This window comes from Anarhichas minor, unplaced genomic scaffold, assembly GCF_050575085.1.
Source record: "Anarhichas minor isolate MPS153535 unplaced genomic scaffold, ASM5057508v1 ptg000003l, whole genome shotgun sequence".
NCBI classification, from domain to species: Eukaryota; Metazoa; Chordata; class Actinopteri; order Perciformes; family Anarhichadidae; genus Anarhichas; species Anarhichas minor.
This window is the reverse complement of record NW_027466449.1, coordinates 7,263,747-7,276,169: the sequence shown is the minus strand read 5'-3', so window position 1 is coordinate 7,276,169 and position 12,423 is coordinate 7,263,747. Positions and strand designations below refer to the sequence as shown.

The 12,423-nt window shown below is 44.2% G+C and overlaps 1 protein-coding gene across 17 annotated transcripts in view; it reads right to left on the bottom strand.

The window, feature by feature from the left end:
- The window catches only part of huwe1 (HECT, UBA and WWE domain containing E3 ubiquitin protein ligase 1), a 44,066-nt gene that overhangs the window by 23,583 nt on the left and 8,060 nt on the right, over positions 1-12,423 (bottom strand). For 12 of the 17 annotated variants that reach the window (XM_076095609.1, XM_076095600.1, XM_076095567.1 and 9 more), the window contains 29 exons: positions 10,305-10,403; positions 8,983-9,189; positions 8,720-8,872; positions 8,573-8,635; positions 8,330-8,410; positions 8,162-8,209; positions 7,899-8,067; positions 7,713-7,813; positions 7,320-7,470; positions 7,080-7,207; positions 6,843-6,983; positions 6,608-6,713; positions 6,364-6,471; positions 6,176-6,277; positions 5,930-6,010; positions 5,614-5,720; positions 4,901-5,078; positions 4,724-4,815; positions 4,417-4,637; positions 4,232-4,289; positions 3,721-3,897; positions 3,319-3,564; positions 3,091-3,224; positions 2,894-3,006; positions 2,623-2,802; positions 2,285-2,501; positions 2,075-2,197; positions 1,716-1,953; positions 512-949 (listed from right to left, as the gene is read on the bottom strand). In XM_076095609.1, the coding sequence (XP_075951724.1) occupies positions 512-949; positions 1,716-1,953; positions 2,075-2,197; positions 2,285-2,501; positions 2,623-2,802; positions 2,894-3,006; positions 3,091-3,224; positions 3,319-3,564; positions 3,721-3,897; positions 4,232-4,289; positions 4,417-4,637; positions 4,724-4,815; positions 4,901-5,078; positions 5,614-5,720; positions 5,930-6,010; positions 6,176-6,277; positions 6,364-6,471; positions 6,608-6,713; positions 6,843-6,983; positions 7,080-7,207; positions 7,320-7,470; positions 7,713-7,813; positions 7,899-8,067; positions 8,162-8,209; positions 8,330-8,410; positions 8,573-8,635; positions 8,720-8,872; positions 8,983-9,189; positions 10,305-10,403 (4,260 nt within the window). The remainder of the gene's footprint in view (positions 1-511; positions 950-1,715; positions 1,954-2,074; positions 2,198-2,284; positions 2,502-2,622; positions 2,803-2,893; positions 3,007-3,090; positions 3,225-3,318; positions 3,565-3,720; positions 3,898-4,231; positions 4,290-4,416; positions 4,638-4,723; positions 4,816-4,900; positions 5,079-5,613; positions 5,721-5,929; positions 6,011-6,175; positions 6,278-6,363; positions 6,472-6,607; positions 6,714-6,842; positions 6,984-7,079; positions 7,208-7,319; positions 7,471-7,712; positions 7,814-7,898; positions 8,068-8,161; positions 8,210-8,329; positions 8,411-8,572; positions 8,636-8,719; positions 8,873-8,982; positions 9,190-10,304; positions 10,404-12,423) is intronic. The other 5 variants (XM_076095634.1, XM_076095563.1, XM_076095627.1 and 2 more) reach the window with 3 other exon arrangements.

The following is a 12,423-nucleotide window of genomic DNA, read 5'->3' as shown; positions in this document are numbered from 1 at the left end:
ATGTGCAGAAATGCACCGTTTGACTGTTTGGTGAGCAGCCATCCATTGTCGTCCACTGCAGGTAACATTAGCAATGCCATACGAAGTTTGATAATAATAAAAGGCTAATAAATAACAGCTGATTGCTTAGCTGCGACTGTATTTTAAGGATTTTATTTACTTTTTGTAGATTGTCGGGCTGAGGCAGCTATTAGAATATTGTTTATTTTTATTTGTTGATTTATTTACATTTGTTGATGGCATTGAAATTGTTTAGTCTACAATAGTGAGTTATTTAAACATTGCTGCTCAAGAATAATAAAGCAATGTTGATCTGTTTCGTTAAAATCCTAACGATACCCATTTGACAACGTGTTTACAAACAACATTAAAGCTACCACAAGGAAACTTTCTTTTTGGGTTGACTTTGGCAGTCCCTGTGGAGGAAAGTGATAATATTTACGAGCAGCAGATTTCCTTTAGAAAACCTCTTATTTTACTGCAGCAGGGTCTGACAGTCTTTCCCACATACCTGTGTAAGCTGGGCCTGGTTAACCTGGGGCTCACGGCGGGGGGTAGAAGTGGTTATATCCTCAGTTGTTCCAGTTCCTCCTCCTGTTCCTGATCCTGCTCCTGCTCCACTGCCTTCTCCACCACCGCTGCCGCCTCCTCCTCCTCCTCCTGCTGCTGCTGGTGTTGCTGGCACTGCAGGTGCTGTTCCAGCCGCGGCTGGTGCCTCTCCACCTGTTGTCGATGCTCCAGTGGCTCCACTAGGTGCCAAAGAAACAGTGGAGGCCGCCTCGTCATCCGGGCGCACCGCCCCCTCTCTCTCCTTGGTCAGGCGCTCCTGAATTACAGGCTCCCCTCTCAGTATGTGGCAGAGGATGGCTAGCATTGATTCAGCCATCCGGCCTCCATACACCTTCAGTGGCTTTCTGTTCCACAGACTGCGAATGCAACTGAATGCAGCCTTGATTAAGAAGAGAGTGTGTTACAATAATAAAGCACCAACATACATTTATAGCAAATCCTCCGACTCTCATCCCTAATTTGAAAATGCTAACAAACCATACAGCTTATACAAGAATGCATATAGAGAATGGTGCATTTCAACAGGGTTTGAGTAGCATGTTTACCATGTTCACAAGGAGTCCAAATGAACCAACTACTGCTGTGAACACTGTACTGCCTGTCCAAATGAGCTTTTGTTCCCAAAATTCTCAGAAGTTATAATATACATTAAATATGATCAACACATATTGCGCTGTTTAGTCAGATTTCTGCTCACTTGTGAAAGACTTCTCCGAGCCTAGATGGGTACCGCCTACATTAGTTAACCTTTCACATCATTGTTATTATGCACCCCCGGGAGTAGTAGTCAATGACTACTTAAAATGCAGCAGTTGTGAAAGCCCTACTGCGGTGTTATTTATGTTCATAACTTCTGAAATTTGCAGAAGTCATTTTTCTTTTTCTGCGTATCCTTTTCTTGTTCTTTTCTCTACATGGTATTAAAATGCAACAACAGAACAATCATTTTTGCTAAGAGAGCAGGAAGAATCTTATGGTGTCCATCTTTTCTTATTTCCCTGGCAACTGTGCTCTCACAAGCTTACCCACTTCAATGCCACACATAATGTATAATTGACTTCCCATGTGGACAAAAGGCAAACCCAAAAGATTTATCTGAAGGCAGCAATTGCGTCATTTGATTTCTATAGCTAGGGGATACTGACCTTCTGGGTGACTATGAGGAACCGAAGGGCACTGAACTGGGGCATGGTGGGTGTGACCCCAGGCATTTTAGCTGGCAGGGAATGGGGTGAGTCCAGCACAGTGCTTGGGTTCACCATCTTCTCCACCAGCATTAACCAAGCATCCAGGAACTCCCCTGTCCCATCTGGTAGATCTGTGTGCTCCAGACCCTCAGATACAGGCACCTTCCCACCCATCGACAGGGCCCAGTTAAATGTCCTGCACACAACCAATAAAACTCCCGTTTAGCATAGAAATTTAAATATTATGGATATTAAGAAGCAAAATGTTAAGATAAAAATACTGTTCTTGATATGTCACTGCACATAAGGAGACTTACTCAAATAAGGCATCATGACCCCCGGAGCAAAAGAACTTTTGCAACATAAGGTGGTAGGGGTACTTCCTCTCATCAAACAGCATGGGGGATGTGAAGCCCACTGAGCAGATGAAGAAAGTCAGCCTGCCAGACAAAAAGTAAAGAATAAAAACAACACTCCATATCACCTGTGTGTGCAAAGCAGATGTAACAATGGAAGTGGTCTCTTACCTGAAACGAGGCGTGGGTGTGTAGGGCGGGGGCTGCCAACTCAGACCCTTGGTGAGGAGCTTTGTCAGGGCAGAGGCAGTGGCCCGGGCAGCAGGCGTGGGGGTAGTGCCTGTGCTTGTGGCGTGGTGGGAGCGGCGTTGGCGCACTGGGGAGCCCACACACAGCTTCACCAGCAGGCCAAAGAGCTCAGCCAGAGCCCGCCCTAACCGAGATGAAGCTGGACAGACGCATGAAGGTTAGTGCGAGACCATAAAACTCACAAGGATGTAAGGTAATTTAAGACATGTTAAAATATTAGAAGATATAAAAACTTGATTGGGACATAGAAATGAGCTCACCAGACAGTAAAGGTTTTATCTGTTTTATGCGGGTGGCCATAGCTGGGGTGAGTTTGGACTTGGCCTTCGGGTCTGTTGCGGTGGGTTCGTCCGTCTCCATGGGAGCCAAGGTGTCCCCATCTAGACCCATGCCTTCTAACAGTCCACCAGCAGTTGAATCCACAGTCACTGCCTCAGACTCTGTTCGATAAATGTAGAGGAGATTAAAGTGGTTGGTGGGTGTCCAGGTACATGGTGGTTTTCAGTGAACAAAGTTAAACGGTTGAATTACCAGTTCTCCTGGAGCCAGATGATGTGGTTGCTGCAGTGCTGCCAGATGGCTTCTCCTCTTTGGGCACCAGCTTCTGCATGTCGGCCTGGCCAAACTCGCATCCTGGAGGCAGACTGTGGGGGCACAGGCGAGAGGTGTTACAGGATAACAGCTGATTGAACAGTTAAAAAAAGGAGGATAAAGGAACAGAAATTCACCTGTTAGGCGTGCACAGGGACAGCAGCACGGTACTCTCCCATACCAGAGAGCAGTAGAGCTGACTCAGCTTGTTGAGAACACTCAAGCCCAGCTGGGAGCCCCACTGGTTGACTGAGATGGCTCTGATCTCACTCTGTTTAGAAAGGGAGCAGAAACATTCAGGGTGCTAAACCGTTCCGAGATGAAATATGAAGCCACCCCCATTAAGAAAATACATCCATATTTACCTGTCCTACTCTGCAAGTATGGACAAACATGAGGATGTAGGCATGCGCTGCAGTAAGAGCATGTAGCAGTGGTGTGGCACGGGCCGACAACGTCGGGTCGGTGACATGGCCCGCGTTAGCCAGTTCTCTGAGAAGGACGGATCCACCAGGCACCTCAATCGGTCGATGAAGTGGCTCCAGAGACGTCAGGATGCTGTCCAGTTGGCACAGGCCCTCCTGGAGTACCTTAGGCTCATGAGAGAGAGTCTAACGGGGAGAATTTGGGGGAAAACTATTCAGTCTAAATTCAGCAAACTATAGTCATATATGAAAATAGTCAGTTGGCTACATCTGGCAGAGGGTATTGATGGTAATGTCTGTCGTTCCTGCTAGATAAATAAATACAACAGAGATTGTGCTCACCAATATGGACTTGCAGACACCGGCTACAGCCTGGCAGGCAGCAGACGTGGGGAAGTCTATGGGCAAGTTGGGCAGGCCCAGAATAGAAACCAGAGGTAGCAGACCCTTCTGGCTGACAAACTCCTGACAGTGGTCATCTGTGGTGTTGTTGCTGAGAATGGATTCCACAAACTTCATCTAGAAAACATGTGCATCGCAAATCAGTGACTGAACTGTGAAATTAGTTGAGCAGTGTTTCCATTAATAACCAAGACTGTGGCGGCCCGCCAAAGTCTATTTTGCCCCACCACGGTTTCATAATAATTTCAAAAATAATAATAATTTCAAAAATAATTTTAGCTTCACAATAGGAGAGCTGTCTGGCCCTCTCCAGGCGCATTTACAACACAGCGCTGCGCAGCGCCTGGCTTTAGTTCGGCTCAGAAAGTGAAACTGAGCTCTGCTTTATAGCTTGGAATATTTCCCAACATGCCCATAACCTTACTAAAACTGTCAAAGAAATCACACTCACCACATTCAGGATATAATCCATTAGAGGAATGGGTATCCGCTCCTCAGTGCCCACGACCCTGCAAGAATTCAAACATCATCAGAATTGAAAACTAAAACATCTGAAATCTAGTTGACTGACTTGAAGAAAATCAAAGTCTGTAAGGAGTTGTCCTATTCTATTGCGTTATGAACTCAGCGTCATACAGTTCAAGTGGCACTGACTGTCTGGTGCTCTCTGCTTCCCCCTGCTGCTGGCTGAATGTGTGGAGGGCCTCCTCTTCCTCTTCGTCCTCACTTGAAGCTTCTTCAGCAGCGTGACTGGAGCGTGCTGGTGGCACCGCCACAGTGCCATCGGCTTTCTGGATAGACGGTTTCTGGCAGATGTACTCGGGGGCTCGACCTAGGTTGCAGATCTCCTCCAGTAACTGGAACACAAATGTGGCTTTAATTATCCTGCAAAACCATGTGGCTAGAAGACTAGAAAGATCGCTTGTGAATGAAGATGCGCTACCTTAATAATGGCAGTAGTAGCATCAGTCTTCAAAGTGGGCTGGTGCCTCATGAGCTCATCCACAGCACTCCCCAAATTGGATGCAGTGTCACCTGATGCCGAAGAAAGAACATGTTATCCACTCAAGCACGTTCCACAGATGAAGATCTCAATAACAACACATACAGTTTAACTTACCCAACGGGTCTGAGCTGCGCCGCCGTCGCATGGCAGGCAGGTAGTCGGGGGACAAAAGCACTTTGAAGAGGCGCTCAAACGGCTGGCACTGAACGAAGGAGTGCAGGCCTCTCGCGTTCAGGCAGAGGGCGCTGAACACATTAGGGAGAGAACCCAACACCTCACGGGTAGCAGGAACCTGGGCAGAGACACAGTGAAAACAATATATAGAATTAACACACAAACTTTCCAGTTTTCTAGGACCCAACATCAACCTGCGCCTTTTAACAGTGCTGGCTCACGTTGTGACCCTTTTACAGAAAACTCGATGGCCTGCGTTTTTGCCATCAAGTTGTTTTAACATCCCATAACCAGACCTGGGTCGGCCAATGGACAACACAAATTGCACACAGGGATTCAGGTATGTTTATAGGGATGTAAATTGAATGAATGCATCCACAGGTTTAAAACCTGATCTTTTGACACAGGGCAACCCCTTTACACTGAAATTCAACCATTATCCAAAGCAAATGAAGAGCTGGGCGCAAAGTCTCTTAGCCATCTCTGAAATACTAGTCACATTATAGTAACAATTTCAGATTATCTAATTCAGTACAGGTGCTGAGACAATGAGAGAAAATGAAACTGATAATATTGAACTGGTGTTAACGGTCAGATACAAAAGGAGGAGACAGGAAAACAGGTAGCACACAAGGGAAGTGCTGGACACTCACATCTTTGATGAGAAGGGCGTGCAGCATGACATCAGTGAGACCGTTATCCTGCAGGGAGGAGAGCAGGGATGGCTCCTGGAACACAAACACTGTCACAACCTCCGTCGCTACAAACCCAAAAGACAGAGACAACAGCAAGAGGGGAAAAAGAAAAAAGGAGATCATAATCCATAACAATCACAACACATTTCACATAGCATTAATAAGCAAACAGAGACATTTCATTACATTCAATTGATTTGTCCAGTTAAATATGACATGTCTGTAGTCAAGTGAGAGCACTTTGCTCAGTCAGAAGAGGCTACTGTGAACTCACCCAAGAGGAACAGTGAAGGGCCGTAATACTCTGCATTACTGATGATGTGCTTGAGTGAGGTAGGCAACGACCCATCCATTACTTTATGAGAAAAAGAGGGTACATGTACACATAAACAACCAACATTTGCATTGTGAAATCTTGGGATAACAATGTATTAACCTGTTCAACATGTATAAACAAGATTAATACAAAACCTTCAATCTCAAATGTATCCAACAAGTAAGAGAATTGCCAGTGACTCACCATGGCGGATACCATCAGAAAAGGCAGGGTCCTGGATTGCTTTCTTCAAGAAATTGAGCATCGACTTTAACAGCGCTGCCCTCTGGGGTATACACTGCATACCTAGAGAGACAGAGTGGCATAGTGACGACAGAGGACAATAGTGGCATGTGTTTGGGACTTTTTTTTTGTGCGCTTGCTGTGTGTACCTGCACGGGGCGTGTTAGAAGCACTGGTCTGTGCTCGGAGGTCCGCTTCTGGTCTGGAACCAGAAGACGTGGACGGTCCAGGGCTACTTTCCATGGCAACCTCTGACACTGAGAATACATAATAATGGCAAATCAACACAACAGCCAGGGGATTCTTTCTTATTTGGTGATATTGACTAATAGCCTAGAATGTAAATTACAGCCTTGACTTATGGATATGAATTTATAAAGGTGAGTGACTTACTCTCCATGTCTGTGTCCATGTCTTCAGACTCGTTAGCTGTGCTAGGCCTCTGGATCTTTGGCTTGATGACAAAAGGGCACTCTTTCCTTGACAGGTCCACCTCATGCTACACAGAGAGATGGAGAGAGTGATGAAGGGAAGAACGAGTGAGACCAGAGGTTTAGCAGAACTTTCAGTGACTCTGTAGCGGAAGGCTGCTGTGTCAGGAATGAGAACGCAAAGTGCATAAACCAACCTCTAGCCTGGAGATAAAAATGGTAAGGCCGCTGTGGGACTGAAAGGCAGCCATGTCAAGGTTGGTGATGAGGTCCACGACCCGCACTGCTCGCGTCACAAAGGTGATCTGGTCCTGCTCATCACCCAGAAACTTGATAACCTACAAAGTTAGATAATAAAACGGCAGACTTAATAAAAAGAAAAAGAAAGAAAAAAACACTATTGGTAATGACGTATTGGTAGGATGAGAATATACCTTCAGGAGGGCTTCCATCATGCCACAGGACACAAGGGCTTCCCCTCCAGCATCATAGCTAGCCAAGTGGTAGAGGAATGAGAAGAGCGCAGTGGCAAACTGGTGCGGGTAGGGTTCCATCAGAGGGTCTAGGAAAAAGAAAAATGTAAAGTTAACAAACAAGCTTCAACTTGAAATGTCCCACTATCTTGTGCATCACACACTAAACTGTGACACAAAAAGTTTTGGCTGCAATCTCACCGATCATTGCTTGTATGCAGTTGCGCACCAACACAGGCAGGAAGCCATGGTAGGAGGCAGTGCCGGTGCAGTCGATGATGTTGGAAAGCTTGGGCGTCCTCTCCAGATGGACAATCGAAGTTAAAGTGCGCAAAGACGCTGCCTTGATATCCTGAAGGACGAAAACAAATTCAGCATTTCAGAAAACTGAACACTAAAAAGGGACTTTATGAGACTTCTGCCTCGACACTGTACAGTACACAAATTAGGATAACCTAAAAGTAATCTTGGTCTGACAAGGCAGCAAAAGATGTCTAATGTAATTTTACAAATAAGAGTGCTACTGCTAATGTGTCATAGGACGTTAGTGTCATGACATGGTGATTAAGCAGAAGAAGCAAACGTCTTTCTTACCACAAGCTGTTTGTCTGTAATCTGTAATACATCCACCAGCTCTTCTATCAAGCCGTTATACAGAATACTGTTGGCCGACTCTTGGAGTGCATTTGAATACACTGCAAAGAAAGAGAAAACATCAGGAGTTAAAACTTGGAACAAAACCCTTTGTCCCTTTATCTTGGGAAGAAGGCTTCTACTCACCTAGTATAGAGATAGCATGCAGGCGGGCCTGCACAGCCTGCAACCTCTTCTTGTGATTTGAGAAACCATGGGCCAGTCGAATGTGTGTGAACAGCAAGGTCTGCTTGTCTTTAGGGATGTTGTACATCACAGTCAATGACTCCATGATCTCAGATGGGCTCTCTGATATCTAAGAGACGCAGAACATGTGTAGGATGAAGAACCCACGGTACTGTTGCTCAACTGTTAATGACAATCATATTGATATGATAATTTGACTGTACCTTGTCGAGCTGCTCGATGTGAATATAGTGTAGTGTGTTACTACTTGTCTGCAAGGGAAAGGAGTTCAGAAGGGTTAGGAAAGCAGGCAAGTCATCAACATAGTATTCCAAAAATATTTTTTGTTTTTATTAAAGAATGACTGCATAAATAAATATCTTGGTCTTTACCTTCCTCTCTACTTTTACCTCGGGGCCCGGTTCAGCGTAAAACTCAAAGTGCAGGGTGGTGGCACTGGGCGGGTACTTCTGCTTATGTACCATCAGGGGGCAGCAGAGTCAGGGATGATAGTTTACATATAGCGGTTAATTAGTCTCGTTTGACAGCCTTTATTCATCAACATAAAACAAATAGTCCCATAGCTGTAGGTAGTTGATAGACGATTATTTAACAGCACACTGTAAAATTCTTACCGTCATAAGCAGATCCCTGCAGCACTCAGCCAGACCAAAGCCATTCTCCTTTCCTCCCCAGCTCTACAGAAGGAAACAAAGAGACTAAACAATACAGCTCTTCCTCTTGGAATCATGGTAATAGGAAAACAATAGCGTTCACTAGACCTCAGCCAGGTGTTGCAATCGGGCCAGTAGAGGCGTCCTTTTGTCAGATCCCAGTCTTGTGATGTAGTTGGAGCGCTTACTGAACACATACAGCAGGTTCAGCACAGACAGGACCACCTGCATGTCACATGATGCTAACAAGGTGGTTAAGTGCTGTAAAAGGGGATGGGAGTGGTAGATGAAAGAGGGTTAAAGTTAGTGAGCTGCTTTACTTTTTCCAGGAAAAACAGTAGTGGTCCAGAGTGTACCAGGTTCATGCCTACCTCTATGGAGCTGTAGAGGTGCCTAGAGAAGCTATACTCAATGAGCAGGGCCGTGAAGTTGAGAACTGCCAAAAGCAGGGCTTTGAGCTGTCCATTATCGGGACGGTCACACACCAGCAGCCATGACATGTTCTCCACTGTCTGGCCTGCATCACACAGGATGCCATCAAAGCGGTCCAGTAGATCCACCCAGTGGTACAGCTCACACTGTAGAAGACAAATCATCTTCAGTAACGGTAAAATATCACAGGGGACTGCTTTCTGAATACAACAAGTATTTGGAATGGTTGAACTCTTGATACAAGCATACGACAGATTTCCCAAAGTAAACCTGATGTGAAATGACATTTAACATTATATTCCTTAGTGGGCTTGTTTTCTTGTTTGGATTTGGGGTCTTTCTTTAGCTCATTTTTAGCTCAAGTGGTTATAGTCAAAAGTTTTTACATGTGGGAAATGTGGAAACAATGTCCAAATAAAACTGCTGAAAACCAGCCTCCAAGAGATGTTTAAACAATCTGTTTGTATTCAGGGTGGTGTTGACATTTGCTTTCCTACTCTCTGCACTCACTGCATACCTGCTCTTGCCATCTGCCCGTCTTATTCTTTACTTTTTAGGTTTTCTGGTGGAGCAAATGCTCATACCAACAGGGGAATAGTAATTACCGTTTGAACAACCAAGGCATCCTGGTGAGCAAGCAGTCCAAGAGTACATCCACATTAAACCAGTTAAAAATATATATTTTTCAGCACTCCATTCACGCCAAAGCATTTTTTTTTGGGGGGGGACTTTAAGTCATATCTAGCTTACCCTGTGGTCTTCTCATTTTAAATGTCGATACAGCCGATCACACAGCAAAGATGTTGTCATTAATCTGACTTGTCATTAATATAAACGTCTGTATCTATTCATGAATTTTGTAAGAGGATGTACAAGCTTAAAAATAATGATGTGCGGCGCAGCAGCATGAGAATGACTAGTGCTTCACATGTAGTGTCAAGGAGCCACAAATAAATCACTATTTCATACTCATTACATTAATCAGTAGTTATGCAGATTTGGGCAGAAAACATTGTGACCATAAATAATAATTTGTTCAGCTGTGAAAAACTAATTAAAATTTTTAATGAAGGCACTATTTTTAAAGAAATTTTGGTTTAGTGCAGACACAGTCTAAGACATGTCCCAATGCCTGTCAAAATTCCTGGAATACGCATCTTATGTCTGTGATATTCCACACAATCATTGACTGGTGGGATGGACGGGGTTCCAAAAGAAATGACTCAGGATGGTGCCTCTTCCCATTTTCTTTGGGGCTTACCTTGCCAATATTCCAGGTCTTGATGTGCTGCAGTTCAACCAGCAGTTGCTCATCACTGCATGCCTTGAGCTTCTCTATAAGTATCCTGCAGTCGGCAGGCTGTTGGTTCAGAAGAGGCATAAAATGGTTAGTCAGAAGTGAGTGCACGGACCTCCAATGGCTCTTTTCTACTAGCATAGCACAGTATAGCACACATTAGCGATGCTGTGACATGCCGAGACACACAAATCTGCATTTCTTCTGTGTACTTAAAGAAGGGGCGAAAGGTGCTGACCTGTAATACTGCTGTTTTTGTACCACTTATGAGCAGGACCAAACTATGACCATCTCTGCCCTAAACTGTGTCACTGCGCTATAATGGTTGGCTCAACACGGTCGACCATCCAACAAGCAGGTCTGATTAAGCATACTGGCAGCATAACAGAGAGAAACCTTAAGATTGAGTTATGCTTGCAGCATTCTGGAGGGTCGCCAAAGTGATGCCACACCATCAGACACGATGCTTTGTAGGGGTTCTGGGTGGCAGGTTTTTGCCAATCCTTGCATAGCCAACGTTTTCTAACTATGCGGACACGTGAAGAAAAATGGAGAACTTTGAGAACGGAGGTTTTGCGCTAGGACAATCCTGCACAGAGTCTATAAGATCCACGGGTTTCCTCGTCACTATTCCACGTCAGCTAATGTCCTGCGACTATCCTTGACGAATGTATAACCAAGGCTTTACAGTTTTGGGATTTGTTCTCATTTAACATAATCTCAGACGTGTAAGACCTGCATTACTGCTAGCTACAGCGAAAATGTCCCGCTGCTGCTTAAATGCATACCACTGCTATGACGTTTATTGTGAAGCACAAATAGGAAGTGCAACCTTATTGTCACCAAGGTTAACAACTGACTGCATAATCCTTGCCTTCAGCAGAGATGCACAGATTGCCTTCTTTTCATTAAAAGTCTGACCTGCTGATTCCAATTTGATAAAAAAACAGAGTCAAATTCCTTGTATGTGTATGCATACATGGTCAGTAAAGCTGATTCAAATTTCTTTCTAAGAACCATAATTGACAGCAGGGCTGCAGACTAACTTCAGGACGTCATTGTACACCATAGAAAATGCTTGGTTATTGTCATCTATAGTGGTTATTTGCATTAAGACACAATCAAATTATTGTATTGTTGTTCAAATCTTCGCTTTAAAAAATCCTGGCAATAGTAGTTTTAATTATACATTATAATTAATGTAAGGAAGTTTTACAGGTCATAATCCCATCTAATACCCATTTTATATTGCTGTGAAAACATTTCCTTTTCTTTCTCGCCATAAACTAGATTAGAACATAATTTAACTTTGCCCAATACTCAATTTTACTGTATAGAGCTTGAAAGCAGCATAATGCAAGTCAATGCAACCTCTGTTAACGATAGCTCTTCAGCTCTGTTATAAGCAGGACTGCGCGAGGGAAAGACCCTGTGCTGTCGGCAGACATGCACTGCGATTACTCTTGGCAGCACGTATGGAATGAATTACAATATGATAAAGCGACTGATTAAGTTAGTTGTTCCAATGTTTTAAGGTTGTTCCTCCACCTTATTTTGGACTTGCAGTTGTGAAAAAAAGCAAACTTTAATTATTTTTCGCTCTTGCTGAGAAACTTTCACAACGATAACATCTTGTGTGTTTGGCTGTGACTTTACTGTCTGTGCCGCAGTGTGCATATGTGTAAATGTTTCCAGCAAAAAATCTGAACTATTTAACCAATTACCAAGTCACAGATCATGGCTGAGCTGAAAAGCAGCCATTTCCATCAGCAGCCAATCGATTGGTGCATCTCTAGTTTTTAGTGATTTATTGGTCAGCACATCATTTTGCAAAGGACGAATGGTAAAAGAAGCAGCCACAGTTGACTGGTTACATGAAGAGATGCAGGTGACAGGCGTCTACTGCCGTTAATGCAAATATCAAACCTTCACCATATACCTTTTACTAAATTCTCCTGTTGTATAGAAAATCCCTTGGATTGTGCCCCCATTATGGTTTCCTATCACATTTGATCATAGTAAAGCTCGGCTTGGGTATCCCAACTCTATTGAAATGATGGTGAGGCTTGGAATGGCCACACAG